The 17,884-nt window shown below is 34.0% G+C and overlaps 1 protein-coding gene across 1 annotated transcript in view; it reads left to right on the top strand.

Moving 5' to 3' along the window:
* Positions 1-5,035: 5,035 nt before the first annotated feature.
* Positions 5,036-17,884, top strand: part of LOC131846217 (NACHT and WD repeat domain-containing protein 2) — a 55,211-nt gene continuing 42,362 nt past the window's right edge. Inside the window, exons 1-2 of the mRNA XM_059195465.1 lie at positions 5,036-5,138; positions 11,122-11,210. Coding sequence (XP_059051448.1) covers positions 5,036-5,138; positions 11,122-11,210 — 192 coding nt within the window. The remainder of the gene's footprint in view (positions 5,139-11,121; positions 11,211-17,884) is intronic.

Below are 17,884 nucleotides of genomic sequence, written 5' to 3'. Positions count from 1 at the left end.
TTAAATGTAATATTACAAAATTTGAGCCCACTCTTATTCCTTGTCACATATTTTCGACCATCTCACCAGTTTAATGTGTGACATTATTTTTGAGTGGCCGCTTATGCCATGGTATAGGGTTGCGGAGGTCTAACGGTTTAGCACACCAGCTTACTTCTCGTGGTCGCGGGTTCGTTTCCTTGCACAATGCAAACATTTGTATTCACGACTTTGTTATGAAATTGTATGAAGAAATTATGTAGATAAGCATATTTATGTATATGAACATCAGTAACAAATCAAGTATATAATAGATTTTCCACCCATCCTTTAATGGACCTTCGCAACAGTGGCCCTGCTTTTATAGATACATGTCAGTCTAATTTGAACTTTACGAATATGTTTCTTAAAGGAGTATTAAATGAGAATGATTTATTAAAGGGCCAACAGAATGTTATAGTCACGTTCGAAAATTAAATCTAATTCGCAAATTATAAGGACCAATAAGAATCCTACGTTATACTGTTGCTTGGATACCAAAAAACAGATTTACTTTCATTATAACAGCATATACCCAGTTCATTCAGACATCAGACCGAATGCCACGCGTTCCAAAATTGAAAATTCAAATTTTATAGTTTAAAAATAGAAACGAAACTTTTTATTCCAATTCATTCGTTTTTGCGCGTGTTTTCTTTTTTTGTTACCGCAGCGGGTGCTGGCAAAGGAATCGCGTTGTATTCGGTTGGTCTGAAAGTGAAAATAACTGTGCCCTCAACCTTAACATTTAAAATGGTGCAATAGTATTGATTAAAGTTTGAGCTAGTGGAAACTAGGCCAGGTGAGTACGTCGTCTTTGTCTATTTAGTACTGTTATAGATATCTTTGTTTCAATCATTGAAAATATATTGAATGTTATAATTATTGAAACAAAACACTGGCTGATATAATTTAATTCACATTTTTAAATTTAGAATTAGGTATGTTTATAATTTCACAAATATATCTTCATAAATAAATAAATATTGATTAGGTTTCAATATTTTCTGAATGTTTCTGAATTGATAATTTTAATAAATTTGTACATATGTTTGTAAGTATGTATAGATGTTTAAAAGTCTTTTTCTCCTCAATGACTTTAAAAGGCTTTGCTTGAAATTCTATAAAATTTGTTACCCATCTTAGTATGGGTGTAACAAATTTTATCTTGGTTTATTTATTTATTATTTAATACTGAAACCAGAGGTTTTCAAAGTGCTGAGAGTTGGACGAAAGAAGTTCGTGAAATGAGTCGAAATATAATATACAATTGGGTTGAAACTTTATCTGTTTTTTAGGTTAAAGATTTTTCTCATTAATTTAAAGTAAAGTTTATGCTTTAAAATTATAATGAATGCGAAATTCTGTGTATTGGTAACTTTATCATTTTAAATATGAGTTACTAGATAATATACACCTGTACTTATTATTGATTATCCTTACTGATCCATACTACTGATATTATAAATGCGAAAGAAATTTAAATGACACCGATTTAAATGAAATTTGGTACAAAGGTAGTTTAGACCCTGAGAAAGGACATAGGCTACTTTTTAATATGAAAAAAGGGTTATAAGGGATTGCAAAGGTTGTGTACAAGTATCGTCAAGTTTAAAGCTAAGCGAAGGTTGAAATTTATTTTTAGGGAGTTCATTAAATATAAATAAATATGTCATTGTAATTACCGTACGACGAATCGAACCCACAACCAAGAGGTAAGGCGGTGAAGATTTTAATTATATAAGCCGTGTTCAATATATACTTTTTGTAGTTTGGGTATTTATAATAATAATTCTGAGGTTTTTCAAAGTTAGTCATAGAGGCTTAAGACATAGTACACAGACCTACATAAGTACACTATGTAATAAACTGGCTTTAAAATAAAGAAATTCCGTTAAGTTTCTTGCCAGTTGTTCTCAATTAAATCTGTGTACTGAACTAGATGGTAGGAAATAAATATTAATACATAAATAAAAAGTTCATAAGCGGCTAACATCTTCTACATGAATGAACGATTTTTGATTCGATGCAATATCGTCGCCTAACTTTGGGAACCATCTTTTTACACAGATTTGAAATTAAAAATATACCATTCACATATTCGTAAAATAACAGGATATATGCACCACAGAGTAGTAATAATTTGTAAGTCGTAAACATTTAAATACTAGTACAAGTCGTAGGACATGTGTTTACCGGCCGCAGCGCCCCTGGCGGCCGAGTTTACGACATAAACTCCAACCGTGGTTTAAATCTAATAATAAATTTATGAGTTCGCGATAGTATTATTGGTTTTGGAGTAGTTTTATATGCGGTGGTACGTTAGCGCGTTGAAAGGTTTGCGGGTATTCAAACATTAGTACTACAGAGGATTGTACATATATATAGATAGGCACATCACTAGACGGTAGTCCGCCATTTGTTTCATCATATAAATATAGATACCTATACATCTATACATCACTAGACGGCTTGACCAGTGGATAATGCTGTTAGGTGTTAAGTCCGCCAATTGTCTCATCATATAAAATTCTCGTGTCACAGAGCTTGTAACAGAATTCTTTCAGAACGGTCTCAGAATAAGACGCAAACTATCTTTATATAAAATTCTCGTGTCACAGAGCTTGTAACAGAATTCTTTCAGAACGGTCTAAGAATTAGACGCAAACTATCTTTATATAAAATTCTCGTGTCACAGAGCTTGTAACAGAATTCTTTCAGAACGGTCTCAGAATAAGACGCAAACTATCTTTATATAAAATTCTCGTGTCACAGAGCTTGTAACAGAATTCTTTCAGAACGGTCTCAGAATAAGACGCAAACTATCTTTATATAAAATTCTCGTGTCACAGAGCTTGTAACAGAATTCTTTCAGAACGGTCTCAGAATAAGACGCAAACTATCTTTCATACCTCTAAGTGATAAGGGTTGTTGACACCATTTTTTATGCTTAACATATTCCTATTTTGTATTTTAATGTTTTTATTTCTAGAAATTAAAAAAAAAAATATTTTTTAATGCCGAAAAATAAAAACTCTATTTTTACCGTTCTACCAGTAAATCCTATTTTTAATAGAATAGAAATTATTAACTCGTTTTATACAGTAACAACATAAGAAGTATAAGAATAATTTATACATTAAAAAAACAGAGTCAATGTGGACCACAACTCAGCATAATGCTGGAAACAGTTTCCAGCGATGATTTTCAGTTGGGCCCACAGTACGGACGCACATATGTTACAATAAAAAAATACATATATAAACTTTATAAAACAGATATTATACAATTAAAAAAAAATATATATCAGCAATATTAATACTTTCATTAATATATCAAAAAACGTTTGACATGTCAGCTAGTTCCCCCTCCGATCGATCCCCGTCCAATTCAAACGGGGATCGATATTACGAGGGCCTGAGCCGAGGTTCGAACCCCTAGTGGTGCTCAGACTAAAGTTGTATCCGTCAGGCAGGAGTTGGCCTTCAGCCGCTCCATAAGTCCTTCCACGGGTTTGGAGTGCCATCTGCACTCGCCCCCTATCGTCCGGTGAAGGTGTAAAGGCCAGCTGCGGACAACAGCATTAGAGTAGTCCGAAAAAAAAAATGTCAGCTAGTCTTTTTATAGATAGGGGTAGGCTACAGTCTACTATAGTCTACTGAACAAATACTTAGATATTTTTTTGTGCATACATAATTAAGTACAAATATAAATTCTATATGAATAAAATGATAATGAGTTCAAATCAGTTTACCAATCGTGATTATATAACCAGGAGGTAACCACGATGATTTCCAGCGGGAACCGCGTGGAGGTCGACCTTACCTATTTCCAACAATCTCCTTCTATAGTGATATCAGGTAACGTGTGCTGCTTACCATCATGTCATTAAAATAAATTCCCTTTCCCAATATCTTCACGACAGGTATCTCCATTTGGGTATAAGCTGATAAATAAAACTAATTGGATAATGTAGGGAGTGCTCACTGAATGCGTCGAATGCATCGCGTGAGGATCTACCACATAAATTACCTCGCGTTCCCAGAATCAATTCGCGTTATCACAGCTTGCAAGTTTGCTAAAACATCCCTTATCACCGCTGATAGCCTTCCGCGATAAGAGCTGATATGCACCGATAACAAGTTACAATTCATTGCAAACGAAATTACTGATAAACTATGCAATTAAGTGATTGCTGTTACTTACTGAGAGCGGAGTAACTTAGTGGTTTATATCTATTACTTAATGGACGGAAGGTTGTGAGTTCAAATCTGGATAATACCAAACAAATTTTGATGTTAGTAAAATTTTAAGTCTATGTATATTTGTCAATGTTTGCACACGGTAGCGGTTTAGCACCTCACCTTACTTCGATAGTCGCGGGTTCGATTCCGTCGTTGTGTTGTATTCATAAGTATGATTATTTGTATCGGTCTGAATGTTTTATATTTACATATGTATCTACAAAAATTGTATTTAAGTACATCTATCAGTTTATTAGTACCCATAACATAAGCTCTTCATAGCTTGGTACTAGATGTCGCTGTGGGAATTATCCTGGGTTACTATTATTATTGTTCTTTACTACCTACATCCCGCGGCATTATCTGCGTGAATTCGAGTAAAAGTATCTTGTATTTTAATCTGTATATATGTTTTTATTTAATTATAAAGACAGCTTATTTCTTGTTTATCTGTTTTTGTAATCATCTTACTAATATTATAAACGCGAAAGTTTGTGATTATACATTGATGGATGGATGGATGTTTGTTACTTTATCACGCAAAAACTACGAAACGTATTTTCATGAAACTTTATAATAATATAGCTTATACATCAGAATAACACATAGGCTATAATTTAAAAAGATATTATGTAAATTAGGCGAAATATAATAATAAATGTCAAGTAAGTGTGATGCAGATAAAGTTACGCACTTCAGCTAGTTTCATTATATTTCTTAAACATGTTTTATTTTGCAGTTCAACATAATTCCGTTAATTACCAACGTGCAAAATGGATGACCGCACCGTAGACCTCATTTTCGCGGGATCCTTGAAGTCCCTCCCGCCGGTCAGCTCCAAGATTGTCAGGATCTTCACCAGCTCCACATTTACAGGTAACCACTTTTTATGGGGCGCCTGCCCTGATGAGGTGCTCATGTACCCGTATACTTCTCCTGAAGAAGAGAAGAGAAGAGTATTGAGATGGATCTCCGACGTCGGAACTGCGGAAGAAAGCTCGCGCACGTCCGTAGCTACGGCAATAAGCGGTAGTGGTACACCTTGGGGTTTTAGCTAGTAGGAATCCCGCTTTTAGACAGTACCCGCTCTTTACCCCTGGAGCGGGCGGGTCCGGAGTTTTAGCTGGTAGGAGTCTGGCAGTACTCACTCTTTAGAGTGACGAATTACCCCAAGTAAAAAATGCACATCTGATGGTAAATTATTACCGCCCATGAGCTCATGCAACAACAGGGGAAAAGATCCATTGTCGACCTGTTAAAACAAGGTGGGTAAATCAAGGAATTTATTTATTAAATGTGACTCCACTGAAAATCAGGGCTGCAATGACACGCTGCGGCACCAGCTGAGTGGACGCCCTTTCAGCTCATAGAACGATATTAGCTTTTAAGTTTTTCTATATTTTTACTCTGTATTATCCTATGCTGAATAAATAATCATAATAATATTTATTATTATTAAATTAATACAAAATAATATTACAGTCTAATTTTATACCAACTCACTTATATCTTAAAAGTATTATCACTACATAGTATAAAACAAAGTCGCTGTCGGTGTCTGTCCGTCCCTATGTATGCTTAAATCTTTTGCAACGGATTTTGAAGCGGTTTTTTTTAACAGATAGAGTGATTCCAGAGGAAGGTTTATATGTATAATACATGTACATCCGTGCGAAGCCGGGGAGAGTAGCTGGTATTATATAAAAATAGGTATATTCTAATTCTATTTATTAAAGAAGATTTCTCTGAAAGATTTTAGTTTCTATTCAAATTTAATATCATATGAACAATTAAATAAATAAATATATAAATATACTGATTTATTCAATGAACATTTTTTCTGCAATTAATTTCGAATTCTAAAACTTTTCTCTTAACAATATTAAGATTATTTTACTTTTGAAACAGCCACATCAAACAATGTTTACATTTCCACCCCAAGAGATCAAAGATCTCTGATATACATCTGAATGATTTTATGTTGAATTAATAAACGATTATTACGCACTATTTGTCAGTTTTTGTTAATCTTATTAATGTTATGAAATGTATAATATATAATTCATAATATTCATAATTTGACGGCCTCTGTGGTTCAGTGGTTTAGCACACCGCCTTACTTCTGATGGTCGCGGTTACGATTCCTCAATGCTAGCTCATCCGTTATACTCGTGAACGAGTGCTGCTTGTAGGGACTGTTCTGTTCTTATCACTACGACTGATTTAATCTTATATTTGTGTCTCTGTATATTTATATTTGACCCTAATAAATTAGTGCTGGTTGGTAGTTTGTTTTGACTTGTAAATGTAAAGTTATAAGGATTATTTAAAAGAACAACACACAAGTTTCTTGTTCGTTCTTCTTATGATGAGACTTTCCGAATGAGCGGTAAATAAACAAAAAATCTTATGACTATTCAAAAGTGCTTAAATTAAGTTTATTTGAATAAATGATTTTCTATTCTAATACTATTCAATAATACAAACAATAGTACTCCTGGAATTTCATCTCAAAAATCAAATGTTTCAATCGAAGACACTGTCAAAGTCTTCATAATACTAGTATATATAAAGAGTTTGTAAATCCAACTGGTAGGACATGTAAACAAATAAACAAACCCTTAGATATTAATATAGATTAATTAAAAACAAGCATTGTATAACATAATAATGAGTTCACAGTATCTGGGTGCAAACGGCTTCTATTTTGAGGGAGAGGCCAAGGTGTGAGTAGGTAGAAATGAAATTTATTACTTCTAATTAACGTACATTTTGGAATAGTGCGATGTATTACATTTAATTTTATCTGTTTCATTGTTAACTGTATTTTGAGTGGAAATAAATAATTATAACTTACTGACTCCGCAAACCTCGTTCCGCCTCGGATTTAAATAATACGTCAAAGGTATTTTGAAGTTTAGTTACGCTAGAAATTTCTGAACGCAGCGCAGGTTGCGTTATGTAGTAATTTGTATAGAAATAGAATAGAATTATAGAGAAAGTTTGACAGGTCCGAACAGGTACCACGGTCATCACATGATAGCGTGATATCTGTGATGCTGTTCATATAGGCGACGGTTACTTACCATCAAGAGAATCTAGAGATCTTCGCATTCCATGGATTCAACGTGACGGGTTTCTCTGCTCGGAGGTTTCACCGGTGTTTCCCTCTCTGCCACTCCATCGTGTGGCAGACATGATGGAGTGGCAGACCGGGAACTCCTCCCAGTTCCCGGAACTTGTGACCCGGGGGTTATAATCCCTAATACTAACAATCCCCTTCCTACCCAACTGTTAGAATTATAAGATATGTTCTGGTTTGTAATGGTGAGATAAGGTAAAATTACAGGATATAAAGAGGTTATTTGACGACCTCGGTGGTCTAGCGGTCTAGCACACCGCTTTACCGATGGTCGCGGGTTCGATTCCTCGCACGGCATAAACATTTTGTATTCATGACTATGATTGTTTGTATCAGTCTGGTTGTTTACTATGTATAATATGTATGTATTTACAAAAAAAAATCTGTTATCTAGTATTCATAACACAAGCTTTAGCTAGCTTAACTTGGGTCTAGATGGTGCTGTGTTAATTGTCCTGAGATTATTATTATTATTATTATTATTTGTAGTTACTCTAAGGCATACAGATAGACAAGATTGAACGATCTTCTTAGCATTTCATGGATTCGCCGAGCGGCTGCCGGGTCCATGTTGCAGTGAGGGAAACTCCGAGCAGTTCCCGGGACTTGTGACCAGGGTGTAGGTTTAAGAGGCCCTATTCCGACGTATATCAACACCCACCTTCATTGCTCATGTGTATCCCTCTACCCAGTCAAATTTAGTAGCAGCTAGTGTAGCTTTAGATACACGTTCTAATATAGAATTTACTGCAATTCTAGACAGGCCAAGATCTATTAGAAGATTGTAGAGAGATGTCGTTCCAACTCTCCTCCTCTTGTTCCTTCAAGCTTCGACCGCTTATAAATTATAAATTTATATTTATTGAATATTTAACTTTTATTGTCCTTGAAGTTAAGTAATAAAATAGAATATTTCACTCGTTCATTGATGATAACAGTTTTATAATCAATAAATATCGACTGTCGCACTGCACTACAGTAAATATGCGGATTTTACTGCTGCAACAAAATTAGGTCATTACTATAAGCCTCGAAGAATTGTGGATGTTTTTTTTATAGCATAGGTCACAAAGAGCGTGCTCAACTAATGTTAAATAGCTACCTCCACTCATTATCATTTGCAAGACTAAAGGTATTTATTACAAGTGTGTTGCCAACCTTTTAAAAAGGTACACTTCAGTTTGTGAATATTACTCTTGGGAATTGATTAAAAATATCGTGTTACACTTCGGAAAATCAAGGAAGTCACATTATTTTTGAAGTAATTTTAATAATCAATTTGGCAAGAACTTTCTTAACTCTTTAAAATGTGTAACTTTGGTAAAATATATTCTACGGGGTTTGTTATTAATGTGGAATTTAGTAATTTAATTGCAAGCAATGTATCGTACCTGGTCGACCTCCACACGATTTCTGCTGGCAACTTTTGACAGAACAGTGAATATCCAAGAGTGACCTATTTGACCTCAAGCATCATTCACTATTGAGGTTGCGCTAGCGTATACTGTTAGCACAAATGGGAGCACCATTCCTTCATCATCCTTAAAAAGAATCAAAACCAGAAATATTCTAGATAGATAAAATCTTTTTCATATCAGTTAAACATTCATACTAATATTTATAAATACAAAGTTTTGTCCGTCTGTTTGTTACTTTGTCACATCTAAACGGCTAAATCTATTGTAAATGAATAAAATTAGATTACGTCATATATATTTTAAAAACTAGAGAAACTCGAGGGTTAGTAGTATGTATTATCTAGTATGTATAAAAATATATTGCTACCATCTTGTGAAGGCATTGAATGAGCGAAATGTTACCGTAATCCTTTGGAAATTGATATTGAGATTAGATTGGGGTGTACAGAAGGGATGGCAACTGTATGTTCAACTCGTGAACGAGTGCTGCTTGCAGGGACTGGTCTGCTTAAGAGCAACTTTAGTGATTTAATTTTTTTAATTAAAGATTAGTGATTGCACTGGGACCGATTTAATCTTATTGTTTACTGGCTACTTGCCCCGGCTTCGCACGGGTGTACATGTTTTATACATATAAGCTTCCTCATATTTGACCTAATAAATTAGTGCTAGTTGGTAATTTGTATTCACACGTTTCGACTTGTAAAATGTAAAGTTACAACGATTATATAAAAGAGACACAAGTTTTACTCGTTCTTCTTGTGATGAGACAGCTTTCCGGGCTTTCCAGCTTTATGAGCGGTAGATTAAAGGGATAACTGTGACTATTCAAAACTGTTTAAATTACGTTTATTTGAATAAATGATTTTCTATTCTATTTTATTCTAAATGAGTGGTAGAATAAAGAAAAACATGAATATTCAAAAGTGATTAAGTCTATTTGAATAAAGATTATTTTTGATCTACGAAAGTCTATTGAAATATATTGATAAATGTACCAAATATAATACGAGATTTTATCGTATATTTTTTTCTACGTACGAGACGAAGTGTCTTAACGCTGGCAACCCTGGATTAAATCGTGCGGTATGCAATCGATAGAGTTTGAATTGAAGTCGCCTTTTTGAGGAGCGATATAAGGTTTTACCGAAATACTGGTAATATTTTCAGAGTTAATATTATAGGTGATAACGGTAGCTGAATGAATGTCTGAAAAAAATGTATAAGATGTTAGGTAAATAATTATATTCTTATTCCATATATTTAAATGTATCTAGTTTAACATATAAATATATATATCTTTGGAGGAAGCCTTTACCCAAAGTGCGGTTCTTTGCTAAATATATATGTATATATATATAAATACAAATAGTAAATAAAAAAAAAATTATAAAAATACTTAAATAATTATATATTAAAAAAAGGAGATAAATATATATTTATAAGTTACTAACACCGTAATTTTGTAATAAGTAAGAAATAGAAAGGCATTTTTATTTATTTTATATATGTCTATATATATTATGTTTCTGTACTTATGTGTTTTTTTTAATATAAATGTGCACCGCCACCAACGACGAGATAGCGACAGTTGACTGATAGAGAATGCCATCAGACATTATGTCCGACAGGTATAATTTATTGTGTGCAAAAGAATAAATAAATAAATGTGTCAAATTTAATCGAATGAAGAAAAAGTTGATAATTTATTTTTCTTTTCAAGAATTATAGATGAAGAATGAATGAATGTGGATGGATATAAAGGGAGGGGACGCCCTAAGAAAAGATGGATGGATTGTGTGAAAGATGATATGAATAAAAGAAGAGTATGTTCAGATATGACGACCGATAGAGCAGTGGAAGAGAAAGACATACTGCGCCGACCACAAATAATGGGATAAAGGCAAGGCAATCATGAATGATGACGAAGAATTACAGATTGATATATATATATATATATATATAGAATAATTACAACTATACAAAAACTATAGTTGTAATTATTCTATAAACGGGATAGTTACCATAATAGTACAGAATTGAAATAATATTTATTCAAATAAACTCAATACAAGCACTTTTGAATAGTCATATTTTTTTTATACTACCACTCATTCAGAACGCAGACTCATCACAATAAGAATGAGCAAGAAACTTGTGTGTTGCTATTTTGAATAAATGTTATTTAAAATAAATAATTACATAATAACAAGTAAGAGGCATGCGATAATCAACTTAGAAACAGCGCAGATTTAGTTTTAATAACATACATTTCAGACTTTAAAATTATTGTTCTCAGATACCACCATGGAGAGAAACACGTTGATGGCGAAATGCTACCCTCGCATCAAGGATTACTGCAGGGAGAAACATGGGCTGGAGTTTCAGGCGAGTATACAACACATATGGTGCATGTATAGGCAACCGTGCATGCCCGGGGGGAAAGAAGATTGTTAGTAATGTGGACTCATGACCCCATTATTAGCAATGTACCATGTCAGGTTGACCTCCACGCGGTTCCCCCTGGAAACCATCGTGATAAATTACTGGTGAAATTGTCACGATGGGCTAATTGACCTGACCTCATGCTCATCTTATCATCCTCCACTGGTGCCCCGCCAGCGTAAACCGTTAGCGCATGCGGGTGCACCATTCCATTGTCATCCACAAAAAAAAAAACCGCGCCTGTCGAGGGGGAAGAGGATTGTTAGCAATGGGAACTAGTAACTCCCATTGCCAACAACTCCCATTGTTATCATACAATAAAAAAATGCCCAATTTACACTCAGCCCTTGTGGGCATGGAAGTGAGCAGCGCAAGAGTGTAAACACGAGTGGAAACACTTCCCATGCCATTGGCGCTGCCACTCCCGCTGCCCAGCGCTCCCTCGATTGTCAGGTTTTCGTGCGCGAGTCATGGGGACTGGCAGCGCGAGTGGCAGGGGCAGCGGCTGAATGTAAACGAAGCACTGGTGACAGGACTGGTGATCCCATTGCTAGCAATGTACCATGTCAGGTTGACCTCCACGCGGTTCCTCCTGGAAACCATCATGATAAATTCATGGTGAATTTGTCACGATAGGCTAACTGACCTGATCTCATACACATCCCATGTGACATCCCATCATCACCTCATATTCATCTTATCATCCTCCACTGGTGCTCCGCCAGAGTAAACTGTTAGTACAGGCGGGTGCACCATTTCATTATCATACATAAAAAACTGCACATGCCTGCTTACTGTGCAATACACAATTGCCGATACATGCAATTTCACCTCATAATGTGTTTCACCTCATTACATTTATTTTAGCAATAAAATCAGTGTTCGAGTAGCATTCAACCAAGGCGGTTAAATTGAATTTAGCAAAAAACCCTTCTCAATCAATCAATCAATATCAACTAATATTATCACGGAACTGTGGACATTTACATATATATAAAAAAAAATAACAACCCTGTAAAATTCATATCGCGCCATTTAGTCCCAAACTAAGTACAGCTTGAGTATAGTACTAAACAATTGAATATCTTTCTATTGACGACCTCGGTGCTCTAGCGGTTTAGCATGCTGCCTTACTTTCGATGGTCGCGGGTTCGATTCCTCGCAAGATGTAAACATTTGTATTCATGAGTATGATTATTCATACCAATCTTATATTATATAAATAGAAGATTGGTGACTAGCTGATCCCGCGACTTCGTCCGCGTGGAAAATAAATTTATTTTTCTAAAATAAAAGTAGCCTAAGTTACTTCTTATTACATCACCTACCTGCCAAAAAAGTCCCGACAAAATCGGTCCAGCCATTTCAGCCGGATTCAGATTAGCCGGACAAACAGACGGACATACGGACAATGTTTGACAATTGTACAAAATGTTATTTTGATGTATGTACCGTATTTATATTTATATGCATGTACTATAAAATGGTTATTTCAATATTACAAACAGACACTGCAATTTTATTTATATGTATAAATTGTAGTATCTAGGTACAACATTACTATACTATAGATCTGTGTATATTTTTAAAGATCTTCTTTATGATGTTTATGATGTTTTGACAGTTGATAGTAATAAGCATCTGAAACCTGATGGCTTTTTACTAATCATTATAGATAGACTACAAACAAACAATCAGCCTAACTTTATTAATAGTTACATTTCCTTGTTATTACTTCTAAAATAAATAACAAAATAGTTGTCAGTTTCAATCGATTTCCCATGAAAAGGTTATTTTCTTAAAATATCATAAAAATTTATGTCTTCCGTTGATCCGTTTTACATCCGCATTTATATTAAGGGGAAGCTTTTATTCTGTAGTTTATCAACATCATAAGAAGTCGAAACCTAAGCAAGAATATCTAAACACTAAACTTATATAATCTATCGAATTATCTTAGATATCTTTTGAGTTATGTAAATAGACAATTCAATTTAAATTCGAATTCAAAATATCTTTATTCATGTAGGTCTATTACAGACTCTCATGATATGTCAAAACTACCGTCAGTTCGTGTATATGTAATACTAGCTTTTACCCGCGGCTGCGCTCGCGTTAATTTATCCCCTTAGGGGTGGAATATATCAAAATCCTTTCTTACGTATCCCGTCATAGTAGCTTTATGCATGCAAAGTCTCAGGCCGATCGGTTTAAGATTGACAAAGTTTCATACAAACTTTCATCCCCTATTTTATCCCTTTGGGGGTAGAGTTAATCAAACTCCTTTCGTAGCGGATGCCTACGTTATAACATCTACCTGCATGTCAAATTTCAGCCCGATCCGTCCAGTGGTTTGGGCTGTGCGTTGATAGATCACTATGTCAGTCAGTCAGTCACCTTTGAGTTATATATATTTAGATTCATACTATTACTTATTAGTACTGATCTCTAAACTTATATAATCTATCGTATTATCTTAGATATCTTTTGAGTTATGTAAATAGATAATTCAATTCAAATTCAAAATATCTTTATTCATGTAGGTTATTCATTTATTCTTATGATGTGTCAAATCTACCGTCAGTTCATATATATATCAGTCATTAGTATGGATGTCCAAACTTATGTAACCTATCGAATTTTCTTACATATTTATTTTGAGCTATTTAAATAGATAAAATTATAAAACAAGTATGTGTAAATCAAATAAAAATATGTAAATATACATTTACAATAACTGCATAATATTGGGAAGTTTCAGAAATGATACGTCGATACAGTAGTACATCCAGTTTATTCCTTTCTTCAAATTGCACTCCATATAAATTGCGTCGCTGTACATTCACGTCTGGTCGTCTCGGTCGCCTCGAACAGAGAAAGAGCAGCCCGCTCTCGCCTTGTTCCCGGCCTCTTTATCTCTATAACTATTGGTGGCGGTATAATCGTGACGTCACCAACATACACGTGACTTACTATGGTTTTTAATGAATGAAATGTAAGTAACAAATTAGTCAACCGAGTGTTCTTTAGGTATTGAAGCTAACAGCTCGGCCATCCTGTTCGAAGCGAGTCCCTGCGCGCCATTACGACCAGGCATGGTTATGATCAGCATAAATTGAACAATTATGTAATGTTTATTATTTACAACAATAACGCTAACATACTCAAAACGTCACTATACGAAAATTAATATAAACTGAAACATTTATAAACAATTATATAATAGAATAACAAAGATATTATTTTCCTTAATAATAATAACAACATTTTATTTGCAAATATGGATAATCAATAAGGTGTTACAACAGTTTTGCTATATATTTCGTTTATATTATCTCATGAGGTGTGCCAATTTAATTGGTAAGTTCATACAACATTCAAAAGAACAACTATTTCCCTTTATTATATGGTAATGATAATCTTTATTAACAAATATATATAATAATTTATTATATTTAGCCCTGACTTTCGAATTAGGTAAATCTGTGCCACAAAAGCGAGTATGTTGGAGGGGGAACCTCAACACACTAGACACATTTTAAACATCTTAGTAAATCGTTAAATGTCTTTATATTTATATTGATTTCTACAGATCTAACCATATAAAATACCTAATGTAAAATTAAAAATGATCAATGTAACAAATAAGAAATACAGACCCAACACAAATACCCCTGAACAGTCACAACAATTCGCTCGTCAAAAGAACGAGCAAGTAACCGGCGCTTTGCTTTTTCAAACAATTGCTCAGCATCACATATTTATGATCTTGTGCAAATACAAACTTTCAAATAGCAAGATTGTCATAATTGACATTTTAATTAGTTCGGTATACCTATTTTGTAGTTGTTTAACGTCAAATAACTGTCTCTTTAATACAGTCATTATTACAAAATCGAAAATTAGTTAACAGTTATCATGTAAATCGTCATATGTTTTCAAGATTCCTGAAATATGCTTAGTAATTGTAGTTTGTTTAAAATATACATAATAATAATAAAATATACAAAGATATAATTTTCTCATCCAATAGACATATTATTTTTTTCAGTCCATCCGCAATTCCGTATACATAGATGTGTACCCATGGAAAGTCAACGATTCATTCAATCCATTGTCAAGGAATTACCGTAATACTATATAGATCATTAGTCGTCGGCACTAGGTTACATTGATCTGCACACGATTGATAAATTGTAAGAGTTTGCGAAAATTTGTAGAAGATTAAATAACAAAACAAACTAGAACCTAATAAAGTAATAAACCTATAACATTTTTTTTTATATACATAGTTATATGAAGTGTCACTTATATTACGCAAAGTGGAGTCTATATACAAAAATGCATATATCAGATATTTGTGGGGTTCATGAACTTTAGAAATAATATATTAATGAAAGAGGTTAGAGCAATTTTAAAAGATACCAACATTCCATGGATACACCACCGTGAGGACACCTGGTCCATCGTGTGGCAGTGAGGGTTTCTCCGAGCAGTTAGAACCCCTTTGTCGACGGATACGTCAACACCCTCAACCCTCGCGACTCTTTTTTTGCCCAACCAAATCAGGTAGGAACCTGCCAATGCAAGTTTACAATTCCAGTATAGAACTCACTATAGTTCTATACAGGCCAAGATCTTTTGGAAGATCGTCGTGAGATTTCTGGTTTACTTCTCATTTCCACCATAACTATAGATTAACCGCATAGTCATATTTCGTTAATTCGATTATTAGTTCTTAATATTTATTTGTTCTTATTACATGTTTCACTCGTATTTGTTTTCCATAACACAGAGAGCTCTACCAGTATTATACGTTTAGTTTCTTGAATAAATAATTTAATTGTATTGAAAAGAGAATTATTTAATGGATTAGATTTTCTACACTAATTGAAAAAGCATATTTATTAATTTTTAAACAAAAGTCTCAGAGAAAGATCATCTATAATATATCGAAAGTCGTCTGAAAATCCGCGAGATAGGTACAACTTAGTATTTATGTCATTTAAGATATTTATTCAAACTGAAGAATGTTTATGAATGGTAATTTCCTCAAAATTGGCAAAATAAAATTCCAGATTACTAATAGCACGAACAGTGGAAAATATTGCAAATATTTTTTTGTTCTACGGTAAAAGATAATGAATAGATTTCCATTTAAGGATTATTTCTAACTTAAAAAGGACTTAAAGGTATGGCAGAATATAAGCAGCGCGTAAAAGTTGCTTTACTTAAATAACTATTTAAGTGGTGAGACCTAGTAACTTAGATAATATTCCTATTACAGCTGATAGTTATGAGTAACTAGTCAATTTTAGTTTCGAGATATGACATTTGAATAAAAATATTTACGAAATCATACTGTCGGGAATAATTCTGTGTTTTTTCGCTAGATGGCGCTAATTGTACTTTTGTTTAATACAGTTTCCTAGATTCAGCGGTGTTTCATTTTATAATAAGAAAAATCAGTAATTTAGGTAGTTTAAGTCAGATTCAACAAATCGATATTACAATCGATTATTCATGTGCTTTGTTTAATTATTTCTGTAGTAACTTAGAATGTGATAATAATTCATTTAATGATTTAAACGAGATCCAAAAAAATATTGAAAACTAATGGTAACCATTGATATCACGACGACCTCTTTACTAACATTAAAACAATTTATTACAATTATAGGTGTACGGTATATGGTTTATAGAACTTATTTAAATAATCCCGTCTTTGTTTAAGAATGATCATATCATTATAAACCACATACATTACACGTCACTCAAGTTCAGTGTAACAGCTTAGGTATTACAAAACATTAATAGTCAATTTCCGGTTATTAACAGTTAACTGTAAGACAGTTTCGCTACTAAAAGATTGTCCTCCCAATCCAATTATTAATTACAAGAAAATATTATTCAGTAACGTATTCGTAACATACCTACTGCAAGCGCTAAACAAATTATACAGTGGACTTGTCTTGTTCAATTTGGTTAACACCCAAGTTGTCGTAAACCCATAACAAATAGATTTGTTTTTGTGATATTAACATAGAATAGGTTATCTATCTACTACACCCTTTATACTATTAGTACATACACCCTTTAACCAGGGTTTGTATTAAAATATTGTAATTTATATTATAATATTACTTGTTTATGCATATGCAATGACTGAGTACCTGGTGATACGTAACTTTTAAATGACGAGCTGGATTTGATGCCGTGGTTTCTTTAGCTACGCCTTCCTTCGGTTCACTTCGCAGCGCTGCCCAACGGCGATGTACTTCGCCGATACAAAATAGGACCATGAGGCTACACGATTACTCCTTTACTAGGACCCTGGCCCTCTCACCTGGGCACTCCTGGGTAAAATCTAAGCCTCCCGCCTCGGCACTCCTGGGTCAACCCTGGCCCTCTCGCCTGGGCACTCCTGGGTACCCTGGCCCTTTCGCTTTGGTACTCCTGGGTCAACCCTGATCACCTGGACCCTGTCCCTGTCACCTGGGCTCTCCTGGGTCATTATCGTATCCACCAACTACCTCATTGATTTGCTCGGATTTTCCAATGGACAATTCGTCTCGTTCCATCACTGAAACTTAAAAGTTTAATCCATTATACACTGT

The sequence above is a fragment of the Achroia grisella genome, unplaced genomic scaffold (genome assembly GCF_030625045.1).
Source record: "Achroia grisella isolate CSIRO2021 unplaced genomic scaffold, CSIRO_AGI_Agris_v1 utg506, whole genome shotgun sequence".
Lineage (NCBI taxonomy): Eukaryota > Metazoa > Arthropoda > Insecta > Lepidoptera > Pyralidae > Achroia > Achroia grisella.
This window is presented reverse-complemented; position numbering and strand designations above follow the sequence as displayed.